Source organism: Curcuma longa, chromosome 14 (genome assembly GCF_044706935.1).
Source record: "Curcuma longa cultivar G26 ecotype Majalengka, Jawa Barat chromosome 14, ITB_CL_G26_1.1, whole genome shotgun sequence".
Lineage (NCBI taxonomy): Eukaryota > Viridiplantae > Streptophyta > Magnoliopsida > Zingiberales > Zingiberaceae > Curcuma > Curcuma longa.
The window spans coordinates 3,932,735-3,943,749 of NC_133874.1; the positions used below are offsets into that span (position 1 = coordinate 3,932,735).

The 11,015-nt window shown below is 35.7% G+C and overlaps 1 protein-coding gene across 6 annotated transcripts; it reads right to left on the reverse strand.

The window, feature by feature from the left end:
• Positions 1-3,651: 3,651 nt before the first annotated feature.
• On the reverse strand, positions 3,652-4,749 carry LOC141845062 (uncharacterized). Of its 6 annotated transcripts, none has more exons than XM_074733093.1 (3): positions 4,297-4,749; positions 4,140-4,230; positions 3,652-4,008 (listed from the first exon to the last, which is right to left on the reverse strand). In XM_074733093.1, the coding sequence occupies exons 1-2, from the start codon at positions 4,723-4,725 to the stop codon at positions 4,177-4,179; spliced, it is 483 nt and encodes a 160-aa protein (XP_074589194.1). In that variant the 5' UTR covers positions 4,726-4,749; the 3' UTR covers positions 3,652-4,008; positions 4,140-4,176. The 6 variants fall into 6 exon arrangements, with proteins under 6 accessions (XP_074589194.1, XP_074589192.1, XP_074589190.1 ...); XM_074733091.1 differs by having other exon boundaries at positions 3,652-4,045; XM_074733089.1 differs by having other exon boundaries at positions 3,652-4,048.
• Between the last annotated feature and the right edge of the window lie 6,266 nt (positions 4,750-11,015).

Below are 11,015 nucleotides of genomic sequence, written 5' to 3' on the forward strand. Positions count from 1 at the left end.
TGAGGGAGCTACACTATCTTGACAAGTGACATTGGCAGTTTAGTAGAGGGGGTAGAGCTTTGGGAAGCATCTTGACTGGGAGAGGATCATACCAATGGTGGCAAGGTTAGGTATATGAGGGCATCAGGCTCAAAGAGTGAGGTAGTTGGACTATCTTGGCAAGTGACACTGCACACTCCAATAGAGGGGTAGAGCTTTGGGAAGTGTCTCAATTGGGAGAGGATCACACCAGTGTTGGCAAGGTTAGCTATATGAGGATTTCAATGAGAAGTTGAAAGGGGGTTTGTCGAAGAAGCCTATGGGGGAGTTGAGTTCCCTTCACGCATCGAGCTCGAAGAGTGAGGGAACCGCATTATCATTGCAAGTGACACCGACACTCCAGTAGAGGAGGTAGAGCTTTGGGGAGTGTCTCGATTGGAGAAAATCACACCAGCGATGGCAAGGTTTGCTATATGAGGATTTTAATGGGAAGCTGAAAGGGTCCTTGCCGAAGAAGCCTATGGGGAGGTTGAGTTCCCTTCACGCATCGGGCTTAGAGAATAAGGGAGCTGCACTATTTTGGCAAGTGACGCGAACACTCCAATAGAGAGGGTAGAGCTTTGGGAAGCGTCTCAACTATGAGAGGATCAATTGCATGGTTAGCTATATGAGGGTTTCAACGAAAAGCTAAAAGGGTCTTTGTCAAATAAGCCTGCAGGGGAGTTGAGTTCCCTTCACACATCAACCACGGAGAGTGAGGGAGCTGCAGTATCTTGGCAAGTGACATCGACACTCCAGTAGAAGAGATAGAGCTTTGGGAAGTGTCTCTACTGGGAGAAGAACGCACCAGCGATGGCAAAGTTAGTTTTATGAGAGTTTCAATGGGAAGCTGAAAGGATCTCTGTCAAAAAAGCTTGCGGGGCTCGGAGAGTGAGGGAGCTACACTATCTTGGTAAGTGACACCGATACTCTAGTAAACGGGGTAGATCTTTGGGGAAAGGATCACACCACCTTTCCAACGCAATCGCAAAGGAGTGTCTTCTGGCTCAAAGGAGGAAAGGTCTCGAGGCGCTGAGGGAACCGAGGTAGACTCAACTTGGGCAAGGTTAGAAGGGGTCGTTTATTCTCGGGCTGATAGAGAAGTTTTGACAATAGAAAAGTTTAGAGAGTATTTATTTGGCGTTTTGGATTATAATCATTAGAAACAAATGGTAGTTTCCCAAAAGAGTTTTTTTTTCTTTTTGATGATTATTTCTCATTTTATTCTCTATTGTGTTTGTTGTGAATATATTGTCGGTGTGAATGCATTATTATTAATTTATATTCGTTGGTTCTATAGTCCTTTCCTACATGTATAAATGCATTCAGAAAATTTTAATTTTAAAATTATTTTTAAAATTTGTGATAATAAATTCCATCGTACAAGGCCTTGTACAATTGTAAATACGTGAGAGATGACATGAATAAACAAATTATTTTATTACACTTTTACATAATATGCAATAGTTTAGTTATTTTTAAAAGTACATAACTATTTTATTTAAAATAGTAAATTAATATTTTAGTAATTAATGTACCAAGTCAAGATTTCAAAGTTTTTCCTATTTATCATTTTTATTATTTTATGTTTAATGGTGCATGCATTATCTTTGAAATTCTAAGTCAGGTCATTGTTTTCTCTATTTTTTATTTTTCAACCTAATCTCAAAAACTTTGCATTTTAAACTTACAAATCATAAAAGATCTGATTCAAAATTTATAATGCATCCATATTTTATAGATGTTTTTAAAAACAAGCTTTTCAAAGTTGTTTCTTGTGTTCTAATTTACTGAACAAAACCTATGTAATGAGCCTCAAATTAATCATACATAATTGTTTATCCTCAGGATTAAAACCCAAGCTTGGAGCAAATTTCATCCAAGAAACCTGAACTGGCAGTTTCAATCTAAAACCCTGTATCAGGTAAATTTGAAGCACTTGGAAGCCGATCTTTGCCATTATATCACATTGTGGGGGCATAAATTACTCTTACCAGTTACCAAACTGGATTAGTTCTCCTTCCCGGTTTAACTCGTCGAACCGGCTGATCGAATCCTAGTCGGGTCCGATCTTCACATGAACATGAATACATATAAACCCATGTTGTAAGTGTGGCATGTGCACAGGAAGCACTGAACAGGGACTGAAGACAAGTAAATACAAAGCAGCCCAAGACACAGGACAAAACAAGTGGCTACAACCTCCTCTGACACTGACTTCAAACATGGAGAAGCATCTTTTAGGTCTTGCCAGCAGGTGGCATAGTATGTTGGAACACACAGACTTCAACAGTACCACAAAAAAAAGGTCAATAGGAAGGAATCTGCCATTAACAAACTTAATAACAACAGCTCCAGACATACCTTGACTTGCACCATTAATTTCTTCACATAGGCAAGACTGGAGATGCATTCATTACCTTTAAATTCCTCAACATTCACTCTCAAGCATCATGCTTGTTTATACTTTTTAAACCGATTTCCTTTCGTACCAAAGTGAGCACGGTTCGGACACTTTGCTAGAAGCTGGTCCCCTTCTAGTAGAGGGTGAAGGACCTCAGCAAGACATGAATTGACTGGCAACAAGTTGCTTTTTGGATGATAGTCTGGAAATGAATGCATGTTTCAGAGATTCCACATGGAGATGGCCGCATCATGTTCTCCATAGACTTCAGAGCACCATGTCGATCCAAGATAGATATTGAGATACATGAACTTGAAAGACACAGGCGAATAGTAGGTGGGGACAGCCACCACCCATAGGAAATCAGTTGATCAGCAGAAATTCCAGAAACCAGCATCATAATGCACCATACTCTTTTGTCGTAACACTGGCTGCTTGCCCAAGTTGTTGCTGCAGCAGTTTGGTAGAACCTCTGTTTCCTGTGTTGAAAGCTACAAATTGCTTGGCTCTCTCTCTTTAGTTTCTCTTCCAGCAGTAACTCTCAGAACTGCAATCCACTTACATAAAGTGACTTTTTTTTTTTTGTAGATTTAGCATTCCCAGATATTCATGAGAATTTAGAACCTAGTGCACGACAGGAGGGATATTGTTGTTCAGCATTGTCAAACAGTGTGAGGGACTGTAAAATCCACTGCACTTCCATGATGCTACAGAGTAGCCTGAAAAAGCCTGTGCAATAAAATGGACTGTAAGCTGCTAGACAAAGTTTGGAGGCCTTATCTGAATAATACTGACTTGTACTGCTAGACTTCAATTTCCTGCCCTGCAAAGTCTACCATCAGAGAAAAAGATACATGCTACAAGCACTTAAGGCCCTAAGATTCACATGCCTACTATTTAGACAAGTTCACGAGGGCCATTCTCCATGGACAATGACAAGCTCTGCTTTTCCAGCAACTGAAATCAATTACTCATTCACTCAGCATTTGTCTCTCAAAGTGCTTCTTATTTTGCTATCTACATAGGCAGTCAATCAGAAATCTGGTGAGGAAACTGAATGAACATGGAAAAATTATTGATGAGCATATACCTGTACCATACCTCATGAATCTTGTTGTTATCTTCACATACCTCTAGGCGCATTGATCCTGTAATCTGCCATTGTTAAACTAGAACAAGTAGTCCTCACAGGTGACTTTGGATATCAGAGAAAATGGAAGAGAAGGATGTCAGTGTTGCAATCAATAGAATATATATATTATTACTCAAGATCCAACAATTTCCTAGAGTTTGACTACATACAAGCAGATGGTTCCGGCATTTACAGGAAGACTCGATTCATTCACCACTCATAAACACAACAAGCTATAGGGAAGACATTTGATGTGGATGAAGCCCCAGGCTATCCACAGTTTACATGCCGCTCGGCTTCTACCGACAAATTCGGTAGTTACGATCACGACTAGGAAGTAGCAACTGGTATAAACATCAGTAGTATAATCCACTGGTTGGAAAGACAAACAACTCTGGAATCTCTTACCAACAACGGATGGATGCTCTCCGATCCGTTCTTCAGCGAATTGTGCCTGCACATTGGGTGAGTGCATCGTCACCATCATAGTTCTACTGAAAAGGGGGGAAATCATCAGTCGTTTAAGCTCGAATTGCAGCAGAGGTGATGGGTTTGCTGCAAACAAAGAAGAGAAAGCCAACCTACACCGGACCATTACTGAAGAACGCCGGCCGCGATGGTTTCAGATGGAGGCGTCTTGGTCTTCGAGTTGGTGGCATCGCTTGCCCGATTGGATCTGCAGGGAAGCGCCCTCGTTGAACAAAATTGGAGTCTGGAGACGGAGAGAAGAAAGAAGGATGACCTGAGAGGAGTCGGGGGAGCAGTCCGGAGGGGACTCGAAGAGGGAGAGGGGGAAGCGCTTGTCGACGACGCCGACGTCGAAGTGGATGATTCCGGAGGTCTGGTCGTCGAGGCGGATGGCGAGGACGGGGAACCAGAGGAAGAGGTCCTGGGCGGCGACGCCGGTGAGGCCGGCGATCTGACCGGACGAGATGGTACCGGCGACGCTGGCGTTGTACCGCATCTCGCTCTCGAACTTGGCGACGCACGGAGCCTCCAGCTGCGCCTCGAACCGCCCGTCGTCGTCGACGGCGAAGTCCCGCACGCCCTTGGGCAGGAGCCCGATGGGCAGCCCGTGGGATCGGAGCACCTCGTAGGCGCTGCCAGCCGCCGTCGCCACCGCCAGCCCGGCGAGGTCGAGCGACCACAAGAACAACCACAAGAGGCGCATAATCACGATGGTAGGGAAACAAGGAGGGAGATCTGACTGAGAAGAGCAGTAGGGGGAGAATAATTGAAGAGTGGGGAGGACGAATGAGGCGTGTGAGGGACTGGGCCCACGGGAACAGGGAACGAGGGAGTTGGGTAAGATTCTGGGTAAATTAGATTGGTGAGGGAGTGGCAGAGTCGAACACGTGGGATGTTGGAGGAGTACATAGGTGGCGATAGGACGCCATTGTGGCCGCAATTAATGTGCGGGATTGTCATCCCGCCTATCTGCGACCGTGTCTAGGTTCGGGTCGATATGATATATCGAATTTTGCATACGATATCGTATACCGTATCGAAAATTTCAACATAAAAAAAATCTATACTGTTACCATATCAAAAATTTGATATACCAGAATTTCGATATACCGAAAATTTGGTATACTGAATATATCGAATTTGCGATATATTACATCAAAAATACTAAAAATTTTGATATACTGATAATTTTGATATGGTATTATACCGAAAATGTTGATATACTGAAATATCAAAAAATAATAATTTCATACCGATACCGATATCAAAAAATTCGGTATAGTATTATACTGTACCGAAATTTTCGGTATACTGAAATTTTCGATATGGACGATAAATATCGGTATGTTATCTACGGTATATCGAAAATTCGATATTTTTTCTAAAACCCCTGACCGTGTCTATACTTTTCTGTGTGCGACCGTGGAATGTATCCTTGAAAATCTAACATGGCCGTCAACTAGATAAAATTTTTTATTGTTAAAATTTATTTTATAAAATATAGCTTATAAAATAATTATTTAAATTTAATTTGATTTTTTTTATAAGTTTAAGTTTGATTTAAATTTTAATTAAGTTTGTTTCGTTTAAATATTATCAAACTTTCAATTTAAATTTATTTAATAATGTAAATTTTTATATTATTAAGTTTATTTGAGTTAATAAATTTCATACTATAAATTTATTGGTTGTTAAGAGCTTTTTTTTTTATAAATTTGATAAATATTTATTGATGATATAAATTTTATTCATGTATTCAGAAATAATTTGATGATATAAATTTTATTCATGTATTCCACAGCCACGCAGTTGAGTATGTCAATAATTCATAAATTGAATATATGGATTCAAATTTATCTAATTAATTTAATAAATTATTCAATTTTATTTATTTAATTGATGTTCTGTATTAAACGAACTTAAATAAATTCTTATAAAGTTGAACATCAAGTTTGTTTATGAATATATATATCCTAAATGTAGACCTAATTTAATCTATTAAAATCAACTCCAAGTTAGACACGGTTGATTTCAATTTATGGCTGTGTCGGCTTAATTTGAACGATTCAATTGTGGTATGAGGGAATAATCTTTGGTTCAATTTCTCACTATAACCTTATGATAAGAGATGCACACTAATACCTAACTTAAATCACATTGCTAGATCATCTAAACACTATGATTAAACCAAAGCACAAAGAAAGAATTAATATCTTAATAATTTATCTCTTTTTGATTTCTACCATTCAATTTTAAGTTGGGATTTTAATTAGGGACAAGAAAAATACTAGTTATGCATAATAAGAACAAACAAAAACACAAAGATCCCCTCAATCCCAACACTCGTGATCTAAGCATCTCACGGAACTTCACACGCCCAAGTCAAGCTATCTTTGAACTTTAATATATGGTGTTGGAGATTCTAACTTAAACCACAATGTAGATCAAGTTTGAAGTTGCGAGGAGCTTCAAATTCATGGGCGGCCATCGGCTTTGAAAAACCCAAAGAACATTGTATTTGTTTGTTGTAATATTGAGTTTATTGGGATAAAATTAATTGCGATAGTAGGATTTATCTTCTAGGTTAAAAATGATACCTAGAGAGCTAATTTAAGTGGCCTATGAAGGTTTTAGAGAATCTAGTACTATTAGTTAAGGTTTTAGAGAATCTACACTTACCGAGACAATGTCCTCCTCTATCATAACCAACTGTCGTTTGTCGATTTACCTCCTCACAGACGACGTATGGGGCTGCTAGGATATTTCACTTTTTTACAGAAATAGAGAATCTACATTTGATATTTAGAGGCAAGATTAACCTAATTTTTTCTTAGGTCAATCTAAGTAGGCTAGTTTAATCAAACATCCATATTTTACCAACCAAAGTCTCACCGAGCATACTCATTATTTGTGTCTCCAATAGTTAATTGGAAAATAAGTTAGGTCAAACTTAGAATATCTGCTTGATCAACTTGGGCATTCGGATAAATTCGAAAATGCGAGCGACTCCTCCCAATAGTCAACATGCTAAATTTTCATCTCATTGGAAGAAAATATCATACAATACGCCATAGTTGAAACTCGAATAGTAGATATTTGAGTATCCTACTGAGCATCTTACAATTAGGTGTACCTATGATAAAAAATAAAAATGATGCGCCTTTTAAAAAATCTTTGGAAAAATACAGAAAAAAGTTTTATCTTTAGGTCACAACTTTCATATAAGCTGAAGCTCATTACCACGCACAAGGTTGTTCTTCCTTGGCAACTGTTTCTGAAACTTCAGGAAAAATTCCAACTAAACTTTTTTGCTGTCATTTTTCTATTGATTTTGCTGTCATCTCAATGTGCTCCTCGTTTCTTTCTTTCTTTCTTTCAACATCGCCCGTTGCAAGAGCTTCATCCTTCAACTTCTCTTCTTCCATACATTTGAACTGCAAGTTGTTTGAACATTCTTTGTAATAATTTTGCCAGAACAAAAGAAATAATAATTCTTTGTAATAATTTTGCCTATAAAAAAATGAAAAACGATTTGTCTGATAGACACCGGTTACGAGTTATATAATGGATTCGGTGTAAACCGGTCTGTTATCCTTCCACCGTTGAAAGCGGATGGTTGTGACTGCTCTGTGAAACCAGCCTGACCCAGTTACCACCACATTATGATCCGGACTAACCGAGCTTACGCCCAATCATACTGGCTCACAATCAACTTGGAATGGACGGACCAGCAATGATGCAGAGAATCCACACCTCGGAACCCAGAGACATCATCCAAATCATTCATTGCCCTCGCTAGAGTCACAAGCTGACGCAACTCAGCTCGGCGATGGAGGTGCCAACAAAAGCAATTACATTGGCATGGAGGAAACGATGATCAAGCAATGTGGGACTAAGAGAGTTCGTTTTTTTACCTGGGCCAAAAATAAAAATGATTTGTTTGATGGAAGCGGGCTGGGAGGGATCATGTGGATCCAATGTAAAGAGACCTGTTATCCTTCCACCGTAGATAGCGGATGGATGTGATATTTGGGTATCCTAGCTAGTGAGCATCGTCGTAGTTGAGATTCGAATGATAGATATTTGGGTATCCTACTGAGCACCTTACAATTGCACCGTGCCGAGGGGGTCATCTGAATAGGATTGTTGAAGCATCATTTAGATGTTATTTGATGGATCTTTTGGTATCAATGCTTCAAGAAAATATATTTCTAATGTTTCTTCGTCAATAAGTGCCAAGAGGAATTGAACACAAAGATGAAGTGAGGATGAGGATCCGCTTATTAAAATTTTAGGGGCTTGAACTAAGGTGCATAAGATTTTAGTCGCACTCAAACTGTGAGCTTTTCGAATAGGTTTGAAAAATATTTACTTTGTATTTGAAATTATCAAATTTGAGTCCGAACTCAAATATATTTGATAATTTTTTTGAACCGAATTCAAAGCCATAATATTTGTTCGATTGTTCACGAACCGCTTACGAATTATATTTAAATCGAACACTAATTATTTTTATATAATTTTAATTTAAATATATTCAAACTAACTCTAATTATTTTTTTAAATAATTCAAATTCAAATTCAAATTTAAGTCATTTTAATTTAAATATGTTCAAACTAAAGTCTGAATAATTCAAATCAAATTCAAATTTAAATCATTTCGAACTCTAGTTCGATTATACGAATCAAGGTTCGAATTAAGTCAAATCGAACTCGATTTTGAGCCAAAATTATTTATATTTTCAAACTTCGAATATAATTCAAATATTGCATATTTTTTAAATTTGAACTCAAATATTAATATTTTTATATTATTCGGCTCGATTCAATTCGTTTACACTACTAATTTGAATTTAATATAATAAATTATATATTATTATCATAAAATAAAATAAAAAATATATATATAACAAAAAGTCATTATATTATATTGTTCAATAAAGTTATGTTTTACTAGATTTTGAAATATAAAATTCATTCATATTTTTAGTTAAATCTCGTTAACAAAATGAAAAGAAGAATGAAGGTTAAGAAGAGGAAAAAGAAAAGGGAACTACCGTTAAAAAATGAGAAGAGAAAAACAACTCAACTAACAATGGTGGCGGAAAAATAAGAGAAGAAAGGAGAAGAAGAGATTAGCAAATGAAAACTTGCAGACGAGGCACTGGAGCGAGGCTACATGGTAGAGAATAAAATGAAAAGTGAGAAGAGAATAGGTTTTTACAAAATTTTCTAACTCATTTTAAATCGATTGAATCAATTAACTCAATTAAATTTGATTCGATCATAACTTTTTAAAATAAAATTTAAATTAAACATGATTTAGACCAACATAAATCATCTCCGCACCTACGTGATAAATTTTGTTTGATCCCAATTCAATTTTAATTGAACATTTTGTATCTCATTTATTTATTTATTTATTTATTTTATTAAAATATTTCATTACTTAACCAAACTTATATAGATAATAAAAAAAAACAGTTGGTACACCGAAGATAGCCCCTGCATATATTCATCTGGCTAGAGTTTTGGCCTTGAATTAGAATGATGTGGTATCGATTTCAATACTGTAAAAATTAATTTTTTTAATATTTAATTATTATATGCGTTGATATTATATTTTGAAAGGTTGAATTCACATTTCAATATTTTCTTATAACATAATACCTATTAAATTTTACTGAAAGTATAAATTTAAAAATTATTTATAAAATAAATAATCTTTTAAATTATACAATTATTTGCACGATTCAAAGATAATTATAAACTTATTTAAAGATTTTAATTTTTTAAAATATATTTATATTTTTATTATTATTTAAAATTTATTTAAAATATTTAAGAATTATATAATTTAAAATTTTTAAATTATTTTAAATTCACATTCAATTTTCAATATATATTAAAATACTTTATTAATTTTTAAAATTTTAAAATAATTCTTACTGTTTTATAACTTTGACCATTTATTTATAATAAAAAATATCTATTTAAAATATAATAAAATTTAACCTTCAACGGTAAGCCGATGAGTTGCGGCATCCTCCACTCCTTGTGGAGGGTCATCGCAGGATCGCGGCACCCTCCACGACCTTACAAAGTCACGTTATCCTCATAGTCACAATTTTGATATGGTGTTATTGTCGGTTGACGAACAGAACGATAAATTTCTATGTCGACTGACATGACATAAAATTTAAATTCATAATTTAGTATAACAAGGTCAAAATTAGAGCTTCACCCAAGTCATGTTAGTCTCTCAATATATCATGGGTGCAATTAGAGAGGTCATGGAGTGCCCATGTAGCACAATTGTGAAGCACTCAGGAGAACAAATAAGAAATCAGAGTTTAAATTTCAATTGAGATGAATATTTTAAAAATCGTTCTTTGAATATATATAAATTCTAAATTTATTTAATAGATAAATTAAGAAAAATTAGATACTTCAATTATATATTTAAAAAATAGTTATAGACCACTGTAAGCCTTTGTTATTGATTAAAGCTACTTGACACAATAGAATTCCCGTCACAAATGTTGTGACGAAAATCTGCACCGTTGGATTTTAAAATTAAGATTAAATCCTGATCGTAGATTGAATGGATGATTGTGATTGAATGGGTGATTGTGATTGAATGGTCCAGATTTCCATCATAAATTTGTGACGGGAATATGTTGTGACAAGTAGCATCACTCTTTGTTATTATATTCCTGAGGTTCATGGAATTTTGAATTGTGCATGAACCACTTAGCTTCACATTAACCTAGTGTCAGATTTTATTTATCTAAAATATATAATAGTTTGTGTATTCTCAATTTTGACTAAAATGAGAATTATATGAAAATTACAAACCTTGTTTACTTATAATTACTAAGTCTTCCATTTCCAAAAACCTAAGTATGATGTGTAAAGGCTTTCATTACTTGTTGGCCAGCAAAAATTTGATTAAATCAAATAAACTGATTAAATTAATCAAATTTAAAAATT